Here is a 15,595-nt window from a genome sequence, read left to right on the forward strand (position 1 = left end):
TACATACATACATACATACATACATACATACATACATACATACATACATACATACATACATACATACATACACACTGCATATAAACTCAGCAACAAAAGAAACGTCCTCTCACTGTCAACTGCGTTTATTTTCAGCAAAATTAACATGTGTAAATATTTGTATCAATACAACAAGAATCAACAACTAAGACATAAACTGAACAAGTTCCACAGACATGTGACTAGCAGAAATGGAATAATGTGTCCCTGAACAAAGAGGGGTCAAAATCAAAAGTAACAGTCAGTATCTGGTGTGGCCACCAGCTGCATTAAGTACTGCAGTGCATCTCCTCCTCATGGACTGCATCAGATTTGTCAGTTCTTGCTGTGAGATGTTACCCCACTCTTCCACCAAGGCACCCGCAAGTTCCCGGACATTTCTGGGGGGAATGGCCCTAGTCCTCACCCTCCGATCCAACAGGTCCCAGACGTGCTTAATGGGATTGAGATCTGGGCTCTTCGCTGGCCATGGCAGAACACTGACATTCCTGTCTTGCAAGAAATCATGCACAGAACGAGCAGTATGGCTGGTGGCATTGTCATGCTGGAGGGTCATGTCAGGATGAGCCTGCAGGAAGGGTACCACATGAGGGAGGAGGATGTCTTCCCTGTAATGCACAGCGTTGAGATTGCCAACAATGACAACAAGCTCAGTCCGATGATGCTGTGACACGATGAGTCATCCAAAGGATTAAGAGTCATCCAAAAGATTTTGAGTCATCCAAAGGATTAAGTTACTGATTACTTTATTTTTCATGTAACCGTAATCAGTAATGGATTACATTTTTCTTGTAATCCACCCAACCCTGCCTATAGAATCCACTCTGCACCAACATGGCGTTGGTATAACTGAATAGGGTCTACTGTAACACCTCCACCATTTTGGTGCAGCGTAGATTTGTTGAACTGTATTTTCCTAATTGAAAGGTGAGTCACTGAGTCAATATGTGCCAAGGAAATCTGTACATTCTTCCTCACATCCACAGTTCTTGGAAATGTATAGAATACCCAATCACCCACATTTACCTTACCGTGCACTACATGTTTTTGGTTTGTTTTTCTACTGATCTATTTCGCAGGCGCCTGGTGAGAGCAAAGGGGCAGAACTGGGTAACGGGGAGGAGCCTATGGTTGATGACATCACCTCCACAGCAGAGAAGAGGAGAGAAGTGTGGAGCATGGCTCACCACACAGATGACAGAAACGTAAACAAACATCCGGAATATGTACTGTAGTAATATCTCACACACCTATTTCTTTCATGTTCCTGTCTGTTTCATGTTGTCCAAGATCTTTCGTGGCCCTGTAATGCCCGTGTGTAAGGTGTCGTGCGTGACAATATCCTGTCCCTGATCGTGTGTTTGTAAGCAAACATGAGTATCATATAAGGGCAGTCTCAATGTATTATTCATTTGTTTTCTCCAGCTTCTTTCAACCCAAGACGGATACAGCACATCTGGGGTTTGCATGCTACTCCTTAGCTATATTTTGTAACTTGCGAGATAATCTATATTTGTTTTCGAGTTGCTTATAAACGGACTCAATGTCACTTGGTGTCACTTGATGTCACTTGGTCAACAAATATAAAAATAAAACAAAAAGCTATTGGACAAGCAAATACATTGATGTTAACGCATTCATAAACGTACATAAAGGTGCTGTTGTGAATCTCCCCGCTAAAGGCGTTTTTCTACCCCAGGTTTTGATAGTAACCTCCAACGGGTCTCCTCCGGACCTTGTCCACACCAACGGGTCTCCTCCGGACCTTGTCCACACCAACGGGCTGCTGGACCTGCACTCCACACCGCAGTACAAACCAGGCCAACCAGGGCCAGATCTGGGTTAGTATCACCCACATATAGAGTCCCTCAGCCTGACATACACAAACCTCGTGCTGGAAAACAGCAGCACTTTGGGGAAAGTTGCCTGGTTCATAAGAAAATCCCAGGGAGTGTAAAAAAGACGGGGCTTTGCTTCTCAAGGCTGACTTGTGTGCTTATTAGTTAATGGTTAACATCCGGTTTTGTAGGTAGCTCGTTCGTGATGCTGTCTGCTCTCTCTCTCCCTCCTTCCCTCCCTCCCTTTCCTCCGTCCTACAGGGAGTGTGTATGAGGTGGTGGTTGTGCAGGGTGAGGGTTTGAAAGAAGAGATGGATGCAGGGGCGATGGCGTGGGCGATGGCGCCGGGGGAAGGAATGGCGCGAGCTAATGCGGTGGTCACGGCCTTCAGGTTCATCATGAAGCAAAGCTACATCTGTGCTCTCATTGCAATGATGGTGAGTCTGTCTGTCTGTCTGTCTGTCTGTCTGTCTGGCTGGCTGGCTGGCTGGCCGGCTGGCTGGCTGTTTGTGTGTCAGAGGAGGAGGAGTAAGGAACAGTCTGCCTTTTCAGTCCCAGACGAGGTCTTCAGGATCCACATACACACACATCGTCCCAGTGGCCAATTTAGTCATTAGCGATGACAGCTTGCAGCCAGCCCCTGTTGGCCCTGGGTGATGTGTACCATATACTACTGAAGCATCACACCAAAGAAGAGATGTGTGTTCTTTCTTCATGGGCGGTTGGTTGGTTGGTTAGTAGAGCCCTGCTGAGGTCACTGGTAGGTAGAAAGGTGGTGGGGATGGATGGGTGGAAGGCCGTCCTCTCTTGAGAAACAACCCTGGCCTGCACTCTGTTTTACACATCTAAGAATAGTGTCACTTCATTTGATCTGTTGGTTAAAGGATATTGTGCTATGCTGTGCTATGCTGTGCTATGCCGTGCTATGCTGTGCTATGCCGTGCTATGCCGTGCTATGCCGTGCTATGCCAGTGACTGCTCTCACTTAAGTGGTTCCTTTTAGCAACACCAGTGAAATCAATGATATGTGATGCTTAACCTTTATTATTAGTGGCTTGATGATCTAGCTTTCTCTCTCTTACTCTCTCTCCCTCCTCCCTCCCCATCTTTCCCTCCCTCCCTCCCTCCCTCCCTCCCTCCCTCCCTCCCTCCCCATCTCTCTCTCCCCATCTCTCCCTCCTCCCTCCCCATCTTTCCCTCCCTCCCTCCCCATCTCTCTCTCCCCATCTCGCCCTCCATCCCTCCCTATCTCTTTCTCTCTCCCCATCTCTCCCTCATCCCTGCCCATCTCTCTCCCCCTCCCCATCTCTCCCTCCATCTCTCCCCATCTCTCCCTCCCTCCCCATCTCTCTCTCCTCCCTCCCCATCTCTCCCTCATCCCTCCTCATCTCTCCCTCCCTCCCTCCCCATCTCTCCCTCCCTCCCCATCTCTCTCTCCTCCCTCCCCATCTCTCCCTCATCCCTCCCCATCTCTCCCTCCCTCCCTCCCCATCTCTCCCTCCCTCCCTTCCCATCTCTCCCTCCCTCCCTCCCCATCTCACCCCTCTCTCCCTCCCCATCTCTTTCTCCCCATCTCTCACTCACCCTTCCCCATCTCTCCCTCCCTCCCTCCCCATCTCTCTCTCCCCATCTCTCCCTCCATCCCTCCCCATCTCTCCCTCCTCCCTCCCCATCTCTCCCTCCTCCCTCCCCATCTCTCCCTCCTCCCTCCCTATCTCTCTCTCCCTCCCTCCCCATCTCTATCTCCCTCCCATCTCTATCTCCCTCGTCCCTCCCCATCTCTCCCTTCCTCCCCATCTCTCCCTCCCTTCCTCCCCATCTCTCCCTTCCTCCCCATCTCTCCCTCCCTTCCTCCCCATCTCTCCCCTCCCTCCCCATATCTCTCTCCCTCCCTCCCTCCCCATCCCTCCCTCCCTATCCCTCCCTCCCTCCCCATCTTTCCTTCTCTCCCTCCCCATCTCTCTCTCTCCCTCCTTCCCCATCTCTCCCTCCCTCCCTCCCCCATTCCTCCCCATCTCTCCCTCCCTTCCTCCCCATCTCTCCCTCCCCATCTTTCCTTCTCTCCCTCCCCATCTCTCTCTCTCCCTCCCTCCCCATCTCTCCCTCCTCCCTCCCCATCTCTCCCTCCTCCCTCCCTATCTCTCTCTCCCTCCCCATCTCTATCTCCCTCGTCCCTCCCCATCTCACCCTTCCTCCCCATCTCTCCCTCCCTCCCTCCCCCCTTCCTCCCCATCTTTCCCTCCCTTCCTCCCCATCTCTCCCTCCCCATCTTTCCTTCCCTCCCAGGCGTGGAGTATCACTTATGTCAGCTGGCTGACCTTTGTGTTTCTCATCTGGTCCTGCACGCTGTGGATGGTGCGCGACCGCCGTCAGTACACCATGACCACCTCCCCCTTCATGGTGTTCTATGGGAACCTGTTGATCATCCTACAGTATATCTGGAGCTTCGAGCTCCTCCAACCCGTGCCCGGGCTTTTCTTAAAGAAAGAGGTGCCCTTCCGGGAACTGGGCTCCAAGATGCTGTGCCTGCTGAGTTTCTGGCTGCTGCTGAGACAAGCGTTGACAGAGAGGAAGGAGAGCCAGAGAGAAGAGGTGCTATTGGACATCAGGGTCATCCATGCCCACAAGAAGGGTAAGACAGCTCCTGAGTCTGTCAGTCTCTGTCCGTCGGCCTATCTGTCTGTCCTTCTGTCCGTCTGTCTGACTGTCTGTCTGTCTGACTGAGAGTTCCTGGTGAGAGTATGTACAGCAGGGATGGACAACTGACGGCCCGCGGATCAATTTCGGGAACTCGGCCGTGGTCTCAACTCACTGTTCCAACAAAAATGTTATTAGGGCCGCCAAAAGGCTAGGGCTCTGACTGCATGTGTGGGTATGGATGTGGGTATGCAGACCCTTGAGCCACTGTGGCCCCTTATGATGAGTTCAGATTTTTTGTGACCGCCCGCCACCCCCATCAAAGATGCCCATCCCTTATGTACAGTATGAGTTTCAGATGAACACGTGTAATGCAAACTTTCACAAACATCTCCGATTGACATTAATTCATTATTTAAATGAAATATAAGCATGTCTTGAATTAGAATTCTGCTCTATAAGTAACCTCACAGGTGTCAAGAAAGACATTAATCACCTCCGTTTTTGGCCTTAGTTGTGTTAGCTTATCCCTCTGTCACTGCTGTTGTTGCTGTTGTTGTTGTTGCTGTTGTTGTTGTTGTTTTTGTTGTTGCTGTTGTTTTTGTTGTTGCTATTGTTGCTGTTGTTGTTTTTGTTGTTGTTGTTGTTTTTGTTGTTGCTGTTGTTGTTGTTGCTTTTGTTGTTGCTGTAGTTGCTGTTGTTGCTGTTGTTGTTGTTTTTGTTGTTGCTGTTGTTGTTGCTGTTGTTGTTGTTGTTGTTTTTGTTGTTGTTGTTGTTTTTGTTGTTGCTGTTGTTGTTGTTGCTGTTGGTGTTGTCATCTTCTATGTCATTGCTTCAGCTCTTCCCTCCCATGTGCTTCTTATAGAGGACAAGGAAGTGATGGATGAGAGCGGTGGCCACAGGGAGATGATGGAGGTGCTAGGCAACACTCTCATGGCCATGTTGAACAAGTACTGGATCTATATCTGCGGCGGCATGTTCTTCTTCGTCAGCTTCGAGGGACGCATCGTCATGTACAAGATCATCTACATGATGCTCCTCCTCTTCTGTGTGGCCTGCTACCAGGTGCTGTTACTGTAGGCTTACTGTACCTTCCTGTCCGGGTGGCTCTGTGCAGGTTTTTGATCTAGCCCAGGGCTGATGCACCTTTTGGGACCTTCCTTTGGTTCCATACTACCGGGGAAACTAAATCAAGTGCACTCCACATACACCATTTCTGTACTTCTGGAGAGCACGAAAAAGTACTGAAATATATGCACTATGCTCTGGATAAGAGCGTAAATGTAAATGTAAAATGAGTATCTGTAACATTCAAACTACACATAGTGTAGTAGTGGATGGTGATCTGAAGGTAGGTGTAAAAGTTGTGTAACAGCCTGTCTCTCTGGCCATCGCCAGGTGCACTACGAGTGGTGGAGAAGCATGCTGAAGTACTTCTGGATGTCTGTGGTGGTGTACACCATGCTGGTCCTCATCCTGATCTACACCTTCCAGTTTGACTCCTCCATCCACGTCTGGTTCAACATGACCGGCATGAGCAAGGACAAGTGAGTAAACACATATGGAGAGAGAGAGAGAGAGAGAGAGAGAGAGAGAGAGAGAGAGAGAGAGAGAGAGAGAGAGAGAGAGAGAGAGAGAGAGAGAGAGAGAGAGAGAGAGAGAGAGAGAGAGAGAGAGAGAGAGTCTGTCTGTCTGTCTGTCTGTCTGTCTGTCTGTCTGTCTGTCTGTCTGTCTGTCTGTCTGTCTGTCTGTGTCTTTACCATCATTCCGTGTCAACCGCCCTCCTCCTCCTGTCTCTCCCTGTGTAGACTGGAGGACCTGGGTCTGGAGAAGTTCTCTGTCCCGGCTCTGTTCACAAGGATCTTCCTCCCCACCTCCTTCCTGTTGGTCTGCATCCTCCACCTGCACTACTTCCACCAGCGCTTCCTCCTGCTCACTGACATCAAGACGGTGGCCGACAAACAGAAGAGCACGATCACCAGGTGAGTGTCACGCGGACCACACACTGGAAAATAAGTCTCTCTGGCAGTGCTCATGCAATTGGCCTTTTCCCCACCTGAGTCCCACAGGATTCTAAACTCTTCCCCAAAAAAACATGTCATTCCATCTATTCAATTAACTTAAGGTTCAATATCATTATCAGCGCTGTTTTTCTTTCACAGATTTTACATTACTTTGTTTATATTAATAATAGGCCTTTAATTTGTTACGTTCACTGCTAAAATGGACTAAATGTGACCGCTAAGATATTTTATCTTAAACAACGTAAGTGACTCCACGGATGGTAGTCCTGGACTGTTTGGCTGTGATTTGGGGATCCTGGAACAGACAAGGTTGGGAAACGCAGGTCTAGTATTGGTCTCTAGCAGCCTCTGATTGACTTAAAACTTTCCATACTCTATCCAGCAATTAATTGAGGTGAAATCCACCATGGCTATCCATTACCCATGCCCCTACTGGCTGGTAGTTGAACTGTAATGCCCCCTCTCTCTGTCTGCTTGGGTCCTTTTCTCCTTACCTGTTGTACCATTAGTTTTAGGGCGCCTGATTTAGCATTAGCTAACTAGTTGTTGTTATGCAAGGCACGAATGTAGCATTGTTGACTACAGAAACCACGTTCTGTGTATTACATGTACCATTGCCAAAGGTGCAGTGTAAGTGCTGTTGGAAGCGTTCATTAAATCCATTTCATCACATGTTCTTTCATTGAAGGCACATTTTGATGGCTGACTTTTCTGGACCCCTTTTCCTGACAGGGTCCCAAGCTTCTGTGGGGATTCTCTACTTTACACACCGTCTCTCCTCTACTCATAGAAAACATCCCTTCACATTGCTTCCTGTCAATCGTGAACGATAATTCTTCAAGTTTTACCAGTGAAACGTCCATGCAGCATCTGCATACCAACCACTTGATCTCAATCAGTTTCATGGGGATATGCAAAGCACATATTTTGCCTAGTGGCGCTCGCTGAGTTTCGGCCACATGAGAAAAAATTTACACAATCATCCTAAAATCTTTGTAAGAAATGAGGTGGTGTTTTTGGTGTAACAGTAACCTTATAATATGTTGTTGTACTCGGTTCTGTTCCCCAGAATACTGAGAACATTATGAGATCTTGCAGACGTTGATTCAGCTTTGATGTATATTAAATGGCCACCAATCGCCAGAGTAGCCTGTTCTCTCTAAGTAGAACAGAGTCTGTGTGTGAAGTGGAAAATCCTGCACATGTGCAGATGCTTCGGGACCTTTAGATGTCAGGAAGAAGGGTCCAGAAAAGTCGGATCGGCAGCCACTCCGTAGTTTGATTTGGGAGATTGCGAGTAGATGTTAAATAATTTCTCCATAAGTTAGAATACTTTTTATAGTAGGGTACAGTACTTGTCACATGTTATGAGGAAGAAGTGGCTGTATGGACAGGTTGGTCTCTCTTTATTTTAAACCTGTCACGTTGAGACTAGTGGTCATGAAGGGAAGGAGACAGAACAAATTATCTCTTGATAACTGCAGGGTCCCAGCCTGACAGTGCCTCCCATAGAACTAGAGGGACAACTATTAGGAGCTGTGTCTGTTCTAGTCATTCTATTTCTATCTCCACTCCCAGGCTGGTGCACCTAGATGGCAGTCTGGCAGATATCTCTCTCATCAAACCCACCCTCACTGTGACCACCAAAGACGAGGAGGCTGGGGAGAAGGTGCAGCTGGAAGAGGAAGACGGGAAGAAGGAGGAGGAGAAGAAGAGAAGTTATGAGGAGGAGGAGGAGGAGGAGGAAGAGGAGGAGGAGAAGAGGTATGAAGAACCCCTGGAGCACTGCAGCAAGGCGGAGTCCTCGGTCGACGAGATGTCAGGTACCTAGACAGAGAACCTGACGCATATGCACAGGGATAACAAATTATCCTTTTATGAAAAGCATTAAATGTCAGTGGGTTTGCAAGCACCTTCCTTCATCATATTTCAGCCAATAAAAGTTGATGAATCTAATATAGAAGCCGTCATCTGGAGTAGTTGTATTTGTATTTGGTGTATAATAAAATAATTGATTTGACGTGATTGTGACATATCCCACTACACTAAGGCTTTATTGGAGTGACGGGGAATCAGGCACAGAGAGAGAGAGAGAGAGAGAGAGAGAGAGAGAGAGAGAGAGAGAGAGAGAGAGAGAGAAGAAGACAGTAAATAAAGGACAATGAAAGTGTCTAGATTGTTGGATGAGAAAACCAGCTTGGTGTTTAACCAGGGCTGTGTTCCTCCAGTATGTATCATTCTATTATGGTACTCTGGACACACCTCTTTCTCAGAGGTATTTTCTCATAGGTTCTCATGGTTGTTACACTGTCCTTTATGCACAACGCTGCTAGCTATAGTTAGTTTGGAGGATTTCAGTTGTTGAAGTCCCATACTGTAGTTACAGGCTGCATGCATCCAGTTCTCTAGTAGTCTTTTCCCAGTGAATGGTGTGTTCATTTGATGCTGACTACAGGCTGCTCAACACACTGTCTCCACAGTCGTTCCTCTGTTTGACCGTGTGTAGGCTGAGGGGATTTCTGTGTGTTTGTGTGTGTCTGAACCCTGATGCTGTCTCAGTGTCTTGACAGAACAATGCTCGGGCTGTTCAACATCTGTTTCCTGCTGAAGTAAGAATGAGTTTGAATATCAAGTTTTGGTTTTATTAGTCATATGTACAGGATACACATCGGCATACATCGTCCAATGAAATTCTTTCCTTCTCGAAAATGCAACAACAACAAGAAATAATAAAATATGTGTTTGGGTGTGCTGTGTGTGTTTGTGTGTGTGTGCTCTGTGTGTGTGTGTGTGCTTTAGGTGTATTGTGCGTGTTTGTGTGTGTGTGCTCTGTGTGTGTGCTGTGCGTGCGTGATGACATAATGTCACCATGCCCAGAATGTGCTGAAATCCCCTCAGCCCAGTCACATATAGACAAGGGGAGTAAATCACACATGGAAGAGACACAACGCAGTGTCTGTCAAAGGAAGAGGTGTCCACGTAATCTCTCTCTCTGTCTCCTTCTGTTATGAGTACAACGCTACATCACACAGGATGAGGCGCAGGTCCTAATCCAGGCACTTGTCATCTCCCGTCTAGACTACTGGAACTCAGCCCAGGTTCTTCTCTGTCCTGGCACCCCAATGGTAGAACCAGCTTCCCCCTGAAGCTAGGACAGCAGAGTCCCTGCCCATCTTCTGAAAACATCTAAAACCCTACCTCTTCAAAGAATATCTTAAATAATCCCACAGCACCTCCTCACCCCGAACACTCGCACTTGACTCCCCCCCCCCCCCCTTACTTGCTCTGACTGCTGATAGCTGTACCTACTATGACTGTGGTATGTGGTTGTCCCACCTAGCTATCTGAAGATGAATGTACCCACTATGACTGTGATATGTGGTTGTCCCACCTAGCTATCTGAAGATGCATGTACCCACTATGACTGTGATATGTGGTTGTCCCACCTAGCTATCTGAAGATGCATGTACCCACTATGACTGTGGTATGTGGTTGTCTCACCTAGCTATCTGAAGATGCATGTACCCACTATGACTGTGATATGTGGTTGTCCCACCTAGCTATTTGAAGATGAATGTACCCACTATGACTGTGATATGTGGTTGTCCCACCTAGCTATCTGAAGATGCATGTACCCACTATGACTGTGATATGTGGTTGTCCCACCTAGCTATCTGAAGATGCACTGTACCCACTATGACTGTGATATGTGGTTGTCCCACCTAGCTATCTGAAGATGAATGTACCCACTATGACTGTGATATGTGGTTGTCCCACCTAGCTATCTGAAGATGAATGTACCCACTATGACTGTGGTATGTGGTTGTCCCACCTAGCTATCTGAAGATGAATGTACCCACTATGACTGTGGTATGTGGTTGTCCCACCTAGCTATCTGAAGATGAATGTACCCACTATGACTGTGATATGTGGTTGTCCCACCTAGCTATCTGAAGATGCATGTACCCACTATGACTGTGATATGTGGTTGTCCCACCTAGCTATCTGAAGATGAATGTACCCACTATGACTGTGATATGTGGTTGTCCCACCTAGCTATCTGAAGATGAATGTACCCACTATGACTGTGATATGTGGTTGTCCCACCTAGCTATCTGAAGATGAATGTACCCACTATGACTGTGATATGTGGTTGTCCCACCTAGCTATCTGAAGATGAATGTACCCACTATGACTGTGATATGTGGTTGTCCCACCTAGCTATCTGAAGATGAATGTACCCACTATGACTGTGATATGTGGTTGTCCCACCTAGCTATCTGAAGATGCATGTACCCACTATGACTGTGATATGTGGTTGTCCCACCTAGCTATCTGAAGATGAATGTACCCACTATGACTGTGATATGTGGTTGTCCCACCTAGCTATCTGAAGATGCATGTACCCACTATGACTGTGATATGTGGTTGTCCCACCTAGCTATCTGAAGATGAATGTACCCACTATGACTGTGATATGTGGTTGTCCCACCTAGCTATCTGAAGATGCATGTACCCACTATGACTGTGATATGTGGTTGTCCCACCTAGCTATCTGAAGATGAATGTACCCACTATGACTGTGATATGTGGTTGTCCCACCTAGCTATCTGAAGATGAATGTACCCACTATGACTGTGATATGTGGTTGTCCCACCTAGCTATCTGAAGATGAATGTACCCACTATGACTGTGATATGTGGTTGTCCCACCTAGCTATCTGAAGATGAATGTACCCACTATGACTGTGATATGTGGTTGTCCCACCTAGCTATCTGAAGATGCATGTACCCACTATGACTGTGATATGTGGTTGTCCCACCTAGCTATCTGAAGATGCATGTACCCACTATGACTGTGATATGTGGTTGTCCCACCTAGCTATCTGAAGATGCATGTACCCACTATGACTGTGATATGTGGTTGTCCCACCTAGCTATCTGAAGATGAATGTACCCACTATGACTGTGGTATGTGGTTGTCCCACCTAGCTATCTGAAGATGCATGTACCCACTATGACTGTGGTATGTGGTTGTCCCACCTAGCTATCTGAAGATGCATGTACCCACTATGACTGTGGTATGTGGTTGTCCCACCTAGCTATCTGAAGATGAATGTACCCACTATGACTGTGGTATGTGGTTGTCCCACCTAGCTATCTGAAGATGCATGTACCCACTATGACTGTGGTATGTGGTTGTCCCACCTAGCTATCTGAAGATGCATGTACCCACTATGACTGTGGTATGTGGTTGTCCCACCTAGCTATCTGAAGATGCATGTACCCACTATGACTGTGATATGTGGTTGTCCCACCTAGCTATCTGAAGATGCATGTACCCACTATGACTGTGATATGTGGTTGTCCCACCTAGCTATCTGAAGATGCATGTACCCACTATGACTGTGATATGTGGTTGTCCCACCTAGCTATCTGAAGATGCATGTACCCACTATGACTGTGGTATGTGGTTGTCCCACCTAGCTATCTGAAGATGCATGTACCCACTATGACTGTGATATGTGGTTGTCCCACCTAGCTATCTGAAGATGAATGTACCCACTATGACTGTGGTATGTGGTTGTCCCACCTAGCTATCTGAAGATGCATGTACCCACTATGACTGTGATATGTGGTTGTCCCACCTAGCTATCTGAAGATGCACTGTAAGTCAGTTTGCTAAATGACTAAAATGTAAATGCATGAAGACACTGACACTGTTGTTGGCTATCAGACAGTTGGTTGTGAAAAGGTTTGCTTCTGATTGTGAAAAGGTTGTGAAAGAGGTTATTCCAAGGTCAGATGAGAGTATCACTTGTTTGTAAAGCATCATGTCAGATGGCACATTATACTGAATGAAGAGAGCTGAGTTATCTGTCGATGTTGTCCCCCCCATCCACCACTATTCAAAATGGAACAGCACCCTCTAGTGGTAGACTGTCTCAGCTTTGCACTTGGGATCCCTGTCTGTGTACTGTAGGCTAGTGAGTGTTTTCTCCAAGGTTTATTGTCCAAGGTTTCCATTTCTACTCATTAACATAAAGTGCTTTCTCACTCTCACTTTCACTCACTCTCTCTCACTCTCTCTGTCTCTCCCTCCCCCCTCTCCTCTCCCTCTCTTCCCCAGACCTGAGGAGTAAGTGGTATCTGGTGGTGGACCGCCTCACGGTGCTCTTCTTCAAGTTTCTGCAGTACTTCCAGCAGCTGCAGCTGACCGTCTGGTGGCTCCTGGAGCTCCACATCATCAAGATCGTCTCCTCCTACATCATCTGGGTCTCAGTCAAAGAGGTGACCTATTCAGCCACCATCTCATCAAGAATGCAAGGAGAATACTGTTCACGTGCTCTCTAAATGGTCTTTACAATGTAACGGGCAACTTTCCTCCTCCCTCAAAATATGCTTTACAAAATACATTATACACTCAGAAAAAAGGGTTCCAAAAGGGTTCTTACGCTGTCCCCTTTGAAGAACCCTTTTTGGTTCCAGGTAGAACTCTTTTGGATTCCATGTAGAACTCTCTGTGTAAAGGGTTCTACGTGGAGCTCAAAAGGGTTCTACCTGGAACCAAAAAGGGTTCTTCAAAGGGTTCTCCTATGGGGACAGTCCAATAACCTTTTTTTTGTTGTAATTATCGTTTTATTCTAATGTTTTCTTTTAACAGGGGTTACATAGTCAACCAAACACAGTGCACCACACAGACTAAGTCCAATAAAATGAATAAGGATACAGCAAAACGTTATACAAAAAGGCAGTCGTAAAAGAAAAACATCACAATTATAATATGGGTCATTATTGGGAGGTTTTCTACATAGGACCACAATGGAGACCAGATTTATCTAAATGTATCAGACTTCTGGTGTAAATCAAAGGTAAGTTTCTCTAGGGGTAGAATAGCAGAAGCTTGAGAAAGCCACATCCTCTCAGATAGTACTTCAGGTGTTGACCATAATAACAATATGCATTTTTTGTCTAACTAAACAAGGGAATTGAACAAACGTTCAGAGTCAGGGTCAAACACAACGTCACAATCAAAGTAGAGGAAATAGACATTCAGTGAAAGAGATGATTATCTACTCAAGTTCTTCTGGATGTGTAAATGAATATCATTCCAATTTGTATTTATTATGGATCCCCATTAGCTGCTGCCAAGGCAAGGCAGTAGCTACTCTTCCTGGGGTCAGGCAAAATGAAGGCATATACAATTTTAAAAACATTACAATACATTATACAATACAATACATTATAGAATTCACAACACAGTAAGTGTGTACCCCCAGGCCCATACTCCACTACCACATATCTACAACGCAAAATCTGTTATCACGTGTTATCATCTGTTATCATATGTTATCATGTGTTTGTCTGCATGTGTCTGTGCCTGTGTGTGTGTTACTTCACAGTCCCCGCTGTTCCATAAGGTGTATTTTTACCTGCTTTTTAAATCTGATTCTACTACTGTCATCAGTTACCTGATGTGGAATAGAGTTCCATGGAGTCATGGCTCTATGTATTACTGTGTGCCTGCCTTAGTCTGTTCTGGACTTGGGGACTGTGAAGAGACCTCTGGTGGCATGTCTTGTGGGGTATGCGTGGGGATCCGAGCTGTGTGCTAGTATTTTAAACAGACAGCTCGGTACCTTCAGCAAATGGACTGAGATAGATGGCGGGGGATATTTTGGAATGGATCATTTAGCCGAGAAAGGATATTCATCCTGAAAACATTAATCCTGATAGCGTAGACCAGTTAACCAGGTCCTGTTTAATCTTTGTGAGCAAAGGCATATTATTTGAAGTGAACAGGTCTTGAAGATTTGGAGTAGCATATATGCCCAAGTATTTTAATGAGGTCTGGAAGTAGGGCCTCCTACCAGCGGGCAAGTGTCTTAGTGACTATTTTAACATCAACTCCTAGCAAACTGATAGGTCTAAACAAAGAACAGTTTCATGGGGGTTTTGTCCATTTTTAGTATCAGACTAATGGATGCAGTTTTCCAAGACTCTGGTATGATGTCTCTTTCAAACATATCATTTAGAGCAGGCATGAAGATGGGGCATATCTCAGGCCAGAACTTCTTGTAGAACCCTGCAGAGTAGCCGTCTAGGCCGGGTGCCGTGCCCGAAGGCATTGCCTTAATAGTTTCCCAAACCTCTTGAGGAGTAAAGGAAGCATTTAGTCTAATTCTACGCTCATCTGATATAGTGGGCAAGATGATCTTATTCAGATATTTTGTCATTTCATTGTTTGATCTTGTACATTGTGAAGTATAAAGAGATTTATGGATGTCCCAAAAGGTATTATTGATAAGCAATGGATCATAAGAAGTGGAGCCACCTGCCATCCTTATAGACTTAATACATCTTTCATTCTGTTCTTTTTTAACTCGGCTTGGACGGTTACTGAATTCCTCATATTTTTGCTTGGTAAAAAACAACTTTTTTTTTTACGTGCTTTGTGTGCTCTACATTGAGTTTGGCCTCAGCACAAGCTAGTGAATTCCAGTTCGCCTGGGTTGGTTGTTGTTTATGAAAAAGTTCAAAATGCTTTACTTCAGCCTCCAGTTTTTCCCTATTTTCCATTCTAATCTTCTTGATCAGAGGCGCTTGGGAAATGATATAACCCCTAATGGTTGCTTTAGCAGCATCCCAGATAGTTGCAGCTGAGACAAGAGAGAATTGATTGTCGAGCCAGTAATGTGATCATTTATCTTTTATCACAGAGCAGAATCCTTCATTGTTAAGCAGAGACGTATTAAGTCTCCAATATCTTGTTTTGGGGATTTTTGTTGCCAATTTCGATATCTATATACACTGGGGCATGGTCAGAAATGACTATATATATACAATAGCACATGACTGGACAACATGCATGTAAGTAGAGGGCATAAAAGAATTGTCCAATCTAGATGATGAATTATGGGTTCTAGGGTAGAAAGTATAGTCTCTGACATTAGGATTTAGCGCTCTCCATACGTCTACTAAACCAGATTAATAACAAGCGCTTCTGAGAGCATTTGAGGCTCTATGATTCCAGACTGGAGCAGTTGATGATTTATCC

The 15,595-nt window shown here is 45.9% G+C and overlaps 1 protein-coding gene across 1 annotated transcript in view; it reads left to right on the forward strand.

The window, feature by feature from the left end:
* The window catches only part of LOC129823055 (piezo-type mechanosensitive ion channel component 2-like), a 196,054-nt gene that overhangs the window by 134,285 nt on the left and 46,174 nt on the right, over nucleotides 1–15,595 (forward strand). The window contains exons 10-18 of the mRNA XM_055881739.1: nucleotides 1,119–1,244; nucleotides 1,739–1,880; nucleotides 2,139–2,314; nucleotides 4,164–4,509; nucleotides 5,380–5,579; nucleotides 5,913–6,061; nucleotides 6,323–6,496; nucleotides 8,117–8,361; nucleotides 12,668–12,828. Of these exons, the coding sequence (XP_055737714.1) occupies nucleotides 1,119–1,244; nucleotides 1,739–1,880; nucleotides 2,139–2,314; nucleotides 4,164–4,509; nucleotides 5,380–5,579; nucleotides 5,913–6,061; nucleotides 6,323–6,496; nucleotides 8,117–8,361; nucleotides 12,668–12,828 (1,719 nt within the window). The remainder of the gene's footprint in view (nucleotides 1–1,118; nucleotides 1,245–1,738; nucleotides 1,881–2,138; nucleotides 2,315–4,163; nucleotides 4,510–5,379; nucleotides 5,580–5,912; nucleotides 6,062–6,322; nucleotides 6,497–8,116; nucleotides 8,362–12,667; nucleotides 12,829–15,595) is intronic.

The sequence above is a fragment of the Salvelinus fontinalis genome, chromosome 25 (assembly GCF_029448725.1).
Source record: "Salvelinus fontinalis isolate EN_2023a chromosome 25, ASM2944872v1, whole genome shotgun sequence".
NCBI lineage: Eukaryota > Metazoa > Chordata > Actinopteri > Salmoniformes > Salmonidae > Salvelinus > Salvelinus fontinalis.